The sequence below is a fragment of the Ranitomeya imitator genome, chromosome 1, assembly GCF_032444005.1.
Source record: "Ranitomeya imitator isolate aRanImi1 chromosome 1, aRanImi1.pri, whole genome shotgun sequence".
NCBI classification, from domain to species: Eukaryota; Metazoa; Chordata; class Amphibia; order Anura; family Dendrobatidae; genus Ranitomeya; species Ranitomeya imitator.
Window position 1 is genome coordinate 41291216 of NC_091282.1, and position 14205 is coordinate 41305420.

The window sequence follows — 14205 nt, forward strand, 5'->3', positions numbered from 1 at the left end:
TCTGTGTCCAGCTGGGGTTGTCAGGGGGTACATGGTGATGTTCCATTTCTGTCTATCTCATCATCCACCCCTTCTGAGGTCCCAGAGTTCTTGTCTGATTACCGGGATGTATTCGATGAGCCCAAGTCCAATGCCCTACCTCCGCATAGGGATTGTGATTGTGCTATCGATTTGATTCCTGGTAGTAAGTTTCCTAAGGGTCGACTGTTTAATTTATCTGTACCTGAGCACGCCGCTATGCGGAGTTACGTGAAGGAGTCTTTGGAGAAGGGTCATGTTCGCCCGTCATCGTCGCCATTGGGAGCGGGTTTCTTTTTTGTGGCCAAGAAGGATGGTTCGCTGAGACCTTGTATTGATTACCACCTTCTAAATAAAATTATGGTCAAATTTCAGTACCCCTTGCTGCTGCTGTCTGATTTGTTTGCTCGGATTAAGGGGGCTAGTTGGTTCACCAAGATAGATCTTCGTGGTGCGTATAATCTTGTGTCTTTTCGTTTGACTCTTCCGGCTTCTTTTTCCATCCATAACGTGTTCCATAGGTCATTGTTGCGGAGATACGTGGCACCTGTGGTTCCATCTATTGATCCTCCTGCTCCGGTTTTGGTTGAAGGGGAATTGGAGTATATTGTGGAGAAGATTTTGGATTCTCGTGTTTTTCGAGACGGAAACTCCAGTATCTGGTTAAGTGGAAAGGTTATGGTCAGGAAGATAATTCCTGGGTCTTTGCCTCTGATGTCCGTGCTGCCGATCTGGTTCGTGCCTTTCATGTGGCTCATCCTGGTCGGCCTGGGGGCTCTGGTGAGGGTTCAGTGACCCCTCCTCAAGGGGGGGTACTGTTGTGAATTCTGTGGCCAAGCTCCCTCCTGTGGTCATGAGTGGTACTGCGGCTGGTTCTGTCTATGAGCTTCCTTTGGTGGATGAGAGTGGTACTGCGGCTTCTGAGTTTCCTTCCTCAGGTGATGAGGTTAAGTCGTTAGGTGCTGCTCTATTTAACTCCACCTGGTGCTTTGATCCTGGCCTCCAGTCAATGTTCTAGTATTGGTCTTGCTTCCTCCTGGATCGTTCCTGTGGCCTCTTTATCCTGCATAAGCTAAGTTCTGCTTGTGTTATTTTTTTGCTATATTTTCTGTCCAGCTTGCTATATTGGTTTTTCTTGCTTGCTGGAAGCTCTGAGACGCAGAGGGAGCACCTCCGTACCGTTAGTCGGTGCGGAGGGTCTTTTTGCCCCTCTGCGTGGTTGTTTGTAGGTTTTTGTGTTGACCGCAAAGCTATCTTTCCTATCCTCGGTCTATTCAGTAAGTCGGGCCTCACTTTGCTAAATCTATTTCATCTCTGTGTTTGTATTTCATCTTTACTCACAGTCATTATATGTGGGGGGCTGCCTTTTCCTTTGGGGAATTTCTCTGAGGCAAGGTAGGCTTATTTTTCTATCTTCAGGACTAGTTAGTTTCTCAAGCTGTGCCGAGTTGCATAGGGAGCGTTAGGCGCAATCCACGGCTACCTCTAGTGTGGTGTGTTAGGATTAGGGATTGCGGTCAGCAGAGTTCCCACGTCTCAGAGCTCGTCCTTTGTTTTGGGTAATTGTCAGGTCACTTTGTGTGCTCTGTACCTCTATGTCCATTGTGATTCTGAATTACCTGTTCATAACAGAGATGACCAAGAACAGTCCATAGAGTCCATACAAGGTCCAAAGCCAGTTGACACGAGAATCACCACCTGGCTTATCCTACCATCTCCATGGAACCAGGCAACCAGCGGGTCCCAAACCTGGCTTTCTCCAAACATATCCATGGTTCAGAGATGGTCACCGGATCAGATCTGTGTCCTTCCAACTGGAGCCAAAAACCCCTAGGTTCTTTCCTATAGAATCATAGATCTTTGTCCCTCATGATGGTGCCATGATGAATTGGCTGCAGTCCTGTCTCTTGTCCCATGGGTGGTTTGCAGAATGTCCGGCTGGTAGCTCTGTGTTAGTTCAGCTCTAATGATGTGATCTCTGAGTCTTTTTATACCCAAGTCATGTAAGCTATTTTTAGAATTACCAAGTGTCCTTCAGTCCAACATCAAGATAAGGTAAACAATGATGATGAGATCAAGTAGCACTACTTGACCATTCAATCTATTTGCACAGTTTTTCCCTCTCTGCTTTAGAAGTCAACAAGCTGGTTCCAGAATTCAATGCACAATTAGCATATCAGCACACATCAATAAACAAAGATAAACACACACTATGTACAAGTCACTATTACACACTTACACAGTATGTTAAATAGTATATCAGTTTGCAAGTCTGTCTTATTGACCCACCAGACATAAACACTTAAATCCACAAGCCAATATACAGATAAAAAGTCAGTTCTTATTGGTTTGCAAAAACATAGTTGTCTGGGTAATTAAGATATACTCTGGTTTCTTCACAATCACATTTTGTACTGTTTAACATCTATAGCCCTGGCTCTCAGATCTCTGCCTCTACACTAGAGTCTTTTGTAGGAATTCAAGGCTAGACCTTCATGGGGACAAAAGATGCCATGATGGTCTCCATAACTAAGCCGTGGGCTTGATGTCACCAGACAATACAAACCAGACAATACAAACCCCACCAATATAAACCCCACTTGACATCGCTAAAGGGCAAGTGGGCAGAACAGGACAATGTGCCAGAATTTGTGCATCTAATAGATTAGCCTTTTCTGGGCGGCTGCAAGCTGCTGTTTTTAGGCAGGGGTGGCCAATATCAATGGCGCTTTACTAGCCTGAGAATACCAGACCCCAGTTGTCTGCTTTAGCAAGGCTGATTGTCAAATATGGGGGTACTCCACATTGTTTTTTTTATTATTTATTTAAATAATTTAAAAATACAGCATGGGACCCCTCTATTCTTGATAACCAACCTTGCTAATGCTGACAGCTGAGGGTTGCAGCCCCCAGCTGTGAGTTTTGCCTGTCTGGTTATAAAAATACAGGGAAACCCCCACCTTTTTTTCTTTTAATTATTTATTTAGAACGCAAGCTCTGTCGGATTATGAATACTCCCATCAGCTGAACCTGCTCTCACTGTTATTAGCAGCAGGTATCGGCTGATGGGAGCAGTAGTCCCATCAGCCCACACCAGTGACCGGAGGTTAACTTTATATCTCCGATCATAGCTGTGGGCTTACAATGTAATTTTAACATATAGTAACATAGTTAGTAAGGCCGAAAAAATACATTTGTCCATCCAGTTCAGCCTATATTCCATCATAATAAATCCCCAGATCTACGTCCTTCTACAGAACCTAATAATTGTATGTTACAATATTGTTCTGCTCCAGGAAGACATCCAGGCCTCTTTTGAACCCCTCGACTGAGTTCGCCATCTCCACCTCCTCAGGCAAGCAATTCCAGATTCTCACTGCCCTAACAGTAAAGAATCCTCTTCTATGTTGGTGGAAAAACCTTCTCTCCTCCAGATGCAAAGAATGCCCCCTTGTGCCCATCACCTTCCTTGGTATAAACAGATCCTCAGCGAGATATTTGTATTGTCCCCTTATATACTTATACATGGTTATTAGATCGCCCCTCAGTCGTCTTTTTTCTAGACTAAATAATTCTAATTTCGCTAATCTATCTGGGTATTGTAGTTCTCCCATCCCCTTTATTAATTTTGTTGCCATCCTTTGTACTCTCTCTAGTTTCATTATATCCTTCCTGAGCACCGGTGCCCAAAACTGGACACAGTACTCCATATGCGGTCTAACTAGGGATTTGTACAGAGGCAGTATAATGCTCTCATCATGTGTATCCAGACCTCTTTTAATGCACCCCATGATCCTGTTTGCCTTGGCAGCTGCTGCCTGGCACTGGCTGCTCCAGGAAAGTTTATCATTAACTAGGATCCCCAATTTTACATTGTGGGAACCGCGGGTGTCTGCCAAGAGGTGATGATTTTACCGCCGATCAGTACCACAAACACCTGGTGTTTGGGGGGCCGAATCTGAACAGTAACATGGACTGCCTGGTGAAGTCCATGTTCGGTGTCCATGCCCGTAGCAGTAGATGTTCGGTACTGACTCCAAACTTGACTGTTCTGGTATGCCCATCTCTATTATTATTAACCTAATCTTAATGGTAATGATGATTGTTGTAACAATAAAATTACAAACAAAACAAAAACAAATTAAAGTAAATGAATGAATAACATATAATTCTAACAACATTTGCATCGAAGTTATTCGATGTGAATCGAATGTTCCTTATCCTGTTCTGTGATTTATGCAGACCACAGAGGATAATAATATAAATATAGATTCTTATCTGTCCACTCACGAGTCCCGCCGCAGCCCCACATCCGGCCTACCGCAGCCTGATGTCAATTACCTGTCACAGCCCCCCCATCTAGCTTATTATTTTGTCTGGTGCATGGCATCCTCTTTGGGCATCTTCACATTGCACCAGGGCTACCGTTGCTGAGTACGCTTCTATCATCTCAATGCACGTTGGGAAGTCAACACATGACACATGCATTGCCCGCTGCCTAGTCAGCACTTTGGGTGGTGCATGCTATTATGTTTTGATCTTTTGATGCACATCATTATATCAGTGCACATTTCAGCTTCGGAAAGCTTTCTCAAAGTAAAGATTCCTGAAGAAGACATTGCATGCACAATGGAAAGAAGAATCAACAAAGAGCAGAAAATCAGATGGGGGGGCTGCAGAGCAGGATGGGTGAGCGATAAGGTAAGTATAAATTTTTGTTTTTATTCCCTTTCTCAGCCCTCTATAACTGATTAAAAGAGCAGCCAGTCGACCGCCGTTTTGCTTAATTTGCGCAAAATTAATTGCAAAAGAAAAAAATTGGAACCAGGAGAATTTTGTGTTAACTTCGAGATAAACTCAATGTGACTTGATCAAATTCACAGTTGTCTAATAAACGTTCGAATAATTATTTTTTTAATGAGGACGTAGCTGAAAGGAAAACTAAATTTTCCCATCTGAAAACGCTTCCAAGGCAAACAATAAAAAATACTTTAGCTCCATTACAAATGAGTAGCTATATCGCTATAATGTTTATTGAGAGTGATAATTAAACTTTCAAGGTGTCTGAAATTAATGGTCTCTGCCTACGTGAATTTTCATTACGATGTAATTGATTCGTACCCTATGGAAACATGTATAGAAGTAATCTGTTACCGCGAAGATTTCAAGGACATTTCATAAGTCAATACAAAAGTGTGATTTTCTGCTGCCAACAGCCTCCGGGGAGTCGCATTAACTTTTAAGGGATTTGTATTTTCCCTTTTCGTACAGCTTATATTAATATAGTGCACAAGGCTTGAGAAAATGTCAGAATTCAGCAAATTGTGCACATTTCTATTTTTGGCATACCTTTTTTTCCACTTATTTTTTATCCTTATTTTTTTTTATTGTACATTATTTTAGTTTGTGATAAGAAGATAATATTTCATAATATATTTTTTTAAGTTATAAAAATCTCCATTATATATCTTTCAAGTGCAAAAAAAGAAAAATGCTGACAACTTAACCCAATAATATAATTAATTATTATTTCTTTTTCTCTATCTCTCACACCATTTTCCCTCCTTATCATTATTTTATAATTAACCCGTTGTGTTTTCCTTTGCCATGTAAATATATTTTATTATTATTTTTTAATTTCTGTATTTTTTTTTATTTTATTTATTTCCTTTCTTAATTTAATGTATTATTTGATGCATGATTATCAGACCCTTTGGATCCCTCAGAAATTGAGTTTTATCCTTTTATTGATGATTTTCCTACCTCAGTCCCAGAAATGTCCACCCCCATGCTCCCACCAGTAGGTGTTCAGGCAGTTGCCTTAACGCACGATGCCGTGAGAGTCAGCTGGGCAGATAATTCTGTCCTCAAGAACCAAAAGACGGCGGAAGTTCGCTTCTACACAATAAGGTGGAGAACAAGCTATTCATCCAGCTCCAAATACAAGGTACACTGACTTGGGAACTTATTCAGAAAATGGTCTTAGTGGTTTGTCTGGTTCATTATGAAACAGTCTTTTAGGCATTAAGAGGGTGGGCTACAATTTTTCGAAGTCATGTAATAGCTAGAGTAAAGATTGGCTGCAAAAAGGCAAGGTTTACGATGGAGGACCAAACATGTCTATATAATATATTGATTGCCAAAAATATGTGCACTTTACATGGCGTAAATGCCACTTTTCTCTTGAATCTGATGATGTATTTCTTTTCTGAGATATTGTGCCCTGTTCTCTAGTCTTTTCCTGTCAATGGGGTGTGGCAATCACCTCTACTCTATTTGAGTCTTCTTAAGGACCACACCCATTTGCCTAAAAAAGACAATATATACAAGGAATAGAAGGCCATATCTCAGGAATAAAGAGGCGGGAACCAAAAAAAGAACAGTGCCAGATTCAGGAGAACAGTTGCATTTACACTAGGTAGATGGCAAGTGACATGCTTATGGCAAGTGACAGGTCCTGTTTAATTTTCCCTGTGGCATTACTTGAGGGAAATGGATCACTTACTACCACATTCATATGCAGACCACACTTGATCATTGAAGCCTCCAATAACTAGGTTACCTGTGTTTAGCTTTTTTTTTGAGAGGAGGCGTTATACAAAAAAAAAAATAATATCAAAGTGGGCAGTCAAGGCAACCAGCAAACTACACTTTTATAGCATTTTCTTTATTTCTCAGTCTGCAGATACAACATCCTTAAGCCATACGGTTACAGGTCTGAAGCCAAATACCATGTATGAGTTTTCAGTGATGGTTACTAAAGGCAGAAGGTCAAGTACATGGAGTATGACAGCTCATGCTACTACTTACGAAACAGGTAATGACTTTAATTTTCTAGTATCACTTCCAGAGCAAGTTATTACTACCCCATAATGCCTTGCAGCTATGACATCACATGGTCTAGCACAGACAATCATGGCGGCTTTCACAGGGACTATAAAAGATGACGGCTGGTCTCGTAGAGCCTGGCACAATGAGCGTAGGATACCGTGTCCTTCATTCCCTATGTACCCTTCGGCTGGATCTGCTGCCAAAGATCCACTGCCTCTGTTTCCTGGCATTCTCGGAGCCAGAACTTCCAAACTACCAATCTATCTGTGCAATACGGGGGGATCCCCAGATTACCTTTAAATACCCTTTTTGGTACATTGAGGAAGGTCTATACAACCGACGTCTGTATACTTTATGTAATAGATCACAATCAACTTTTTCACTGCAATCCATTTTGTGTGTGCCAAATTTTCACATAAGGTAGAGCCAATTTAGGCTTTTTCAGTCCACGGATGGATAGAAAAGGGCCTAAATCTCAGTGTGGTATTGTACTACAGTGCTGAAACCAAATGAAAATGGGAGTGATAGCCTCAGTCTGTGAATAATAATCCAGAGTCAAGTTATATAGGGAGATGCAGTACCTGCAGAGTCAGTGGGACTGAATTGATTGATCTGTGATATACTACAGTAAGAGCCCTTACTACCCCTCTTTCCTAATTTTGCTACTGAAGGCAAATCCTGAAACCAAGGCTTGTGTATAACAGAAACCATTCTTCCTAGCTTGGAAGATGGCAACACCCTATTTTTTTTATGAAGGGGAGCCTGTCACTGGAAAAAACACTATTAACCTGCAGATGTAGGGTTAATCTGCAATTTAATTGTAATATTAACCTCCCTGGCACCGCACTTACCCGAACGCTGCAGGGAGAAAATTTACTTTCTAGTTTAAAGTGAACGGTGTTGGTACTGGTTCAGTCAATGCTCTAACTGTACAGAGCCTCCACCCTGACTGACAGCTGACCCCAACGCAGAGCCAGTGTCACTCAGGGCCAGGGGAGCGGTTTCAGCCACTGCTTTCTATACACAGAGCAGTGACTGAACATGGGGAGAAAATGAACTTTATTCTCCCCGGCAGCATTCGGTTTCAGTCACAGATGAGGCACCGGTGCTGGTTCAGCCACCGCTCTGAGAGTACAGAGCAGCCACTGTAAGCGCGCCCCCGGCCGTGACTGACACTGGCTCTGAATTGGGACAGGCTGTCAGTCAGGGTCGGGGGTGCAGTTACAAGCATAACTGAACCAGCACCGGTGCCACCTTCCTGACTGAAACTGAATACTGCCGGGGAGAATAAAGTTAATTTTCTCCCAGCAGAGTTCTGCTATGCGCAAGCTCGGGAAAGATTAGTAATGCTATTGACCTGCAGGTTAAGCCCATATCTGCAGGTTAATAGCGTTGTTGCTGGTGACAGGTTCCCTTTAACCTGCAGATTAACCCCATATATGCAGGTTAATAGTGTTTTTCTGGAAGCAGGTTCCAATTAAAGGGAATCTGACAGAAGGATTTCACCCCCCAAAAAAGTACCGTATTTATATGTGGATGTAGCTTTTTCAAAGACAAGTCCACCAATACTTCTTAACGGCCAGTCTGTTCCTCTGTCACCAAGAAATCAGCATTTCAATTGATATGCAAGTGAGGTTCAAGAGCTATGGTAGATCTGAAGCCTCTGTCACTCCAGCTCTATATTTCGCCCTGCGCTACCTCCTCCTGTTTGACTGATGGATCCTTTGATGGAAGTCACACCACATAGGGGCTGTCAGTGAAGCAGGAAGAGTAGGTGCTGGTCAGGGAATAGAGCTGAAGGTACAGGGGCTTCAGATCTACCATGGTGGTCCGACCTCCTAACTTACTGAGCTACAAACTGAGCTCTAAAATGCCCCAATAGAATGGAGTATTGAACACAACTCTGTTTATTCTCTATAGGATTGTGGGATCATTTTGAGTACAGCACCTGGTTACAGTCATATATAAAATCGTGCAGTGATGGCGTGCATGCACTAGTGCGGTCAATAGATAGATTATACCTAGCAGAAGTGGGACAGCTTCTTTTAAAGGGGTTTACTTGTTTCACAACATCTCTGTCCCCCAGCTGCAGTTTGTTTAAAAAGAAAAAACACAAAAACGTTGCTTTACTCACCCTCCCCGGGTCCAGGAGTGTCCACCTCCGCTCTCGGCATCTGGTATTGTTTGCAGCCTTACCTCACTGTTTGGTTGCAGCGCACGTGATATGCCGTTATTCACCGGTAGGAGCATTAGATACTCAGCACTGGATCCGAGGAGGATGAGTAAAATGAGTTTGTTTGTTTTATAAAAATAAATAGACACTGAGCTAAAGGGGACTTCCAGAACTGGAAAACCCCCTTTAACATTACAGAGGGCACCATTAATTAGTTATTGTCATAAATAATTTATATCTGCTGCCTCTAATTCGTGAATTAAAGGGAATCTGTCCCCACCAGGATGTATATGGCCTATGGGCATACAGGTGATAAAAATGTTACACTGGTCCTACCTGTATGATCATGTAAATGGTCTTGATGCTGAGAAATGTTATATTCTGTATTTATGTTAATGATTTCTTACAGGCTCTGAGGCGTGCGGTGCTGCAAGAAATCTGTCTTCATTACAGTACTAACTCCCTCCCATGCATATCAGTTTTGGCCCCAGAATCCAGCGCCTGCACCCTGCCCTCCCTCAGAAATCCATACCTCACCCTCTCTTCTGTGGGCAATGCGCACAGGGATCTTCTGCGCAGGCGCCGGCGACTTCCACTCCAGTGACCTCCGGCGTGCATGCCCATAAGGTGCTCTCCCCACTTCCTCCCTGCATAGTCATCGCTATGTACACATGGTTCCTAGCAATGACTGTGCAGGAAGGGAGAACATATTACTGGGGCGCACACCGGAGGTCACAGTGACTCGCCTGCGCAGAAGATCCCTGAATGCAGCGCCAACAGAAGAGTGGAAGAGGTCTGTATTGTGGAGGGAGTGCAGGGCACAGGTTCGGGATTCTGGGGCCATAACTGACGTACATGGGAGGAGGTAGTATTATAATGAGGAGAGGAGGCAGGGATTTCTTATAGCACAGCGTACCCCGGAGCCTGGAAGAAATCATTAGTATATAGACAGAATATAACATTTCTCAGCAACATGACCATTAACATGAGGCATAGAGGTAGAACTGGTGTATCATTTCTATCACCTGTATGCCCATATTAATAGGTCATATACATCCTGGGGGTGGCAGATTCCCTTTACTATACTCCCACTATACAGGGTGGGCCATTTGTATGGATAGACCTGGGTGGGCCATCTATATGGATACACCTAAATAAAAAGGGAATGGTTGGTGATATCAACTTCCTGGCAAATTAGTATATTGGAGGGGGAAAACTTTTCAAGATGGGGGTGACCATGGCGGCCATTTTGAAGTCAGCCATTTTGGATCCAACTTTTTTAAATGACCCACCCTGTAGATATAGAGACTTTTCACAGTCAACTTGTCTTTTCTATATTAATGTGTTTAGCCCGTGGCCTTATGGAAAGCAATGATTACCGGCACCCCTGTGTTGCATCTAATACTTTTATAATGCGCCATCGAGGGGCGCTCTACTCTCGATATATACCTCCCTGGGAAAGCCAATCCCATCACAGACTCCTGCTTCACTTCTTACTTTCCCGACAGAGTTTTATTCTAATTTATGAAAACCAAACTCTGGGGCAAGAAAGTGTCAGATGTCATAATTCCATGTGCGAGCCTCCCGATTATTACTGTCTCTCCCGCGATGATACTTTCCATCAGCGCCTTGTATGTCGTACTGTTAATTTACACCTCGTTCACAGCCAAGTGTTTCTTTTTCTTTTTTTTTTCCTTACACAATTTAAGCTCCAACATCTGCCCCGAAGGATTTAACAGTCATCACAAGGGAAAGGAAGCCTCGAGCTGTTACAGTGAGCTGGCAGCCTCCGATCGAAGCCAACGGCAAGATTACTGGTAATTTGCTTGTTCTGCACCTTTTTTTTTGGAAACCACATGTTTCTCTATTTAACTTTCTCGTCTCATTATAAAAACTTGTTTTGATTTTTGATTGGATTGTCTTGAATGGATATGAAATATGATGTTTGTTTGCTGGAACTTGTCATTTCGGATAGAAGTCTAGGATACAATAAGAACTAATGTCCAAAGACGCTCATGATCCACTGGGTGCAATCTGTGCGAAGGTATAAAGGAGCACTGCTTCCTAGACGAGGCCCCACCATACATACCTCACCCAATGTAGCCTCACGGCAACACATGGAGGATATTGACCTTCATACAAGCTCCATGCATTGTCATACAGCCTTTGTGCCATAGAGTCTCCATACACACACTGACATGAAATCTCCATGCGCTGTCATAAAGCCTCTGTGTACCATCCTACAGCTTCCATGTACTATCTTACAGCCTCCAGACTGTCATATCGCCTCCGTACACGATGATACAGCTTCCAGACTGTACTACAGCCTCAGAGCATTGTCATAAACCCTCTTGACTGCCATATAGCTTCTGTATATTACCATACAGCCTCCTTATAGCTTCATATAGCCTCCAAACTGTTATAACACCTCCGTACACCATTGTCATATAGCCTCCGTGCACCATTATACAGCCTTCAGATTGCCATGCAATCTCCGTGCACTGTCATCCAGCCTTGTGACTCTCATACGCCCTCCATAGTGATATACAGCTTCTGTGCACAATCACACAGCCTCCATGCACCATCATTCAGCCTCCATTAAGTATTATTTAGCTTTCATACACAATCATTCAGCCTCCAGACTGCCATATAGTCTCCATACACCATCATTCAGTCTCATACCCCATCATTCAGCCTCATACACCGTCATTCAGACTCCATACACCATCTTTCAGACACCAGACACCATCATTGAGCCTCCATACACCATTATTCAGCCTCCATACACCATCATTCAGTCTCCATACACCATGATTGAGCCTCCGTACACCATCATTCAGCCTCATACCCCATCATTCAGCCTCATACACCATCATTCAGCCTCCATACACCATCATTCAGTCTCATACCCCATCATTCAGCCTCATACACCGTCATTCAGACTCCATACACCATCTTTCAGACACCATACACCATTATTGAGCCTCCATACACCATTATTCAGCCTCCATACCCCATCATTCAGTCTCCACACACCATCATTCAGCCTCCAAACACCGTCATTCAGCCTCCATACACCATCTTTCAGACTTCCTACATAACTTCGATTACTATACTAGCTTCATTCAGCCTCCATACACCATTATTCAGCCTCCTTACACCATCATTCAGCCTCTATACACCATCATTCAGCCTCATAACCCATCATTCAGCCTCTATACACCATCATTCCGCCACCATACACCATCATTCAACCTCCATACACCACCATTCAGCCACCATACACCATCATCCAGCCTCCGTACACCGTCATTCAGCCTCCATACACCATCTTTCAGTCTCCATACACCATCATTCAGTCTCCATACACCATTATTGAGCCTCCATACACCATCATTGAGCCTCCATACACCATCATTCAGCTTCCATACACCATCATTCAGCCTCATACCCCATCATTCAGCCTCATACACCATCATTCAGCCTCCATAAACCATCAATCAACCTCCATCCAAAATTTTATTCAGCCTCCATACACCATCATTCAGCCTCCATACACCATCATTCAGCCTCCATCCAAAATTTTATTCAGCCTCATACCCCATCATTCAGCCTCCATACACCATTATTCAGCCTCCATACGCCATCATTCAGCCTCCATACAAAATTTTATTCAGCCTCCATACACCATCATTCAGCCTCCATACACCATTATTCAGCCTCCATACACCATCATTCAGCCTCCATACACCATCATTCAGCCTCCATACACCATCATTCAGCCTCCATACACCATCATTCAGCCTTCAACCTGTCATACATTGTTTCCCTAGAACAGAAACTCTTTTCTTTGTGATATGAGAAGAGAGGATCTGGTCTAAGTTCTGTAACTATCCTGGGATAGCTTTCATTAATTTGTTGCCTCGATGGAGAAAATCTCGGGGTTCCTCTTCTCCTCCCTCATTTGGTAGGGCAGTAGCATTCAACCTATGGCTCAAAAATACAGATCTTAGTCTATAGCAAGTTGTAATAAAATTGGGTTTTATTAAAAATGTTGCATAGTGTTCCTTCTATAGCCGCTGTATTACTCCGTTTATTGCTGGCTGCAGAATGTGTTAAGTGAGGATCCGACAGTGAGCCAGTCATGATGGTCTCACAGATTGTTGCCCATCATGATGGCCTCATAGATTGTTGCCCGTCATGATGGTCTCATAGATTGTTGCCCGTCATGATGGTCTCATAGATTGTTGCCCGTCATGATGGTCTCATAGATTGTTGCCCGTCATGATGGTCTCATAGATTGTTGCCCGTCATGATGGTCTCACAGATTGTTGCCCGTCATGATGGTCTCATAGATTGTTGCCCGTCATGATGGTCTCATAGATTGTTGCTCGTCATGATGGTCTCATAGATTGTTGCCCATCATGATAGTCTCATAGATTGTTGCCCATCATGATGGTCTCATAGATTGTTGCCCGTCATGATGGTCTCATAGATTGTTGCCCGTCATGATGGTCTCATAGATTGTTGCCCGTCATGATGGTCTCATAGATTGTTGCCCGTCATGATGGTCCCATAGATTGTTGCCCGTCATGATGGTCTCATAGATTGTTGCCCGTCATAATGGTCTAATAGATTGTTGCCCGTCATGATGGTCTCACAGATTGTTGCCCATCATGATGGTCTCATAGATTGTTGCCCGTCATGATGGTCTCATAGATTGTTGCCCGTCATGATGGTCTCATAGATTGTTGCCCGTCATGATGGTCCCATAGATTGTTGCCCGTCATGATGGTCTCATAGATTGTTGCCCGTCATAATGGTCTAATAGATTGTTGCCCGTCATGATGGTCTCACAGATTGTTGCCCATCATGATGGTCTCATAGATTGTTGCCCGTCATGATGGTCTCATAGATTGTTGCTCGTCATGATGGTCTCATAGATTGTTGCCCGTCATGATGGTCTCATAGATTGTTGCCCGTCATGATGGTCTCATAGATTGTTGCCCGTCATGATGCTCTCACAGATTGTTGCCCGTCATGATGGTCTCATAGATTGTTGCCCGTCATGATGGTCTCATAGATTGTTGCTCGTCATGATGGTCTCATAAATTGTTGCCCGTCATGATGGTCTCATAGATTGTTGCCCGTCATGATGGTCTCATAGATTGTTGCTTGTCTTC

The 14205-nt window shown here is 43.3% G+C and overlaps 1 protein-coding gene across 1 annotated transcript in view; it reads left to right on the forward strand.

Moving 5' to 3' along the window:
* DCC (DCC netrin 1 receptor) overlaps positions 1-14205 on the forward strand; it is a 1008503-nt gene that overhangs the window by 883848 nt on the left and 110450 nt on the right. Inside the window, exons 17-19 of the mRNA XM_069745998.1 lie at positions 5727-5965; positions 6697-6835; positions 10732-10839. Coding sequence (XP_069602099.1) covers positions 5727-5965; positions 6697-6835; positions 10732-10839 — 486 coding nt within the window. The remainder of the gene's footprint in view (positions 1-5726; positions 5966-6696; positions 6836-10731; positions 10840-14205) is intronic.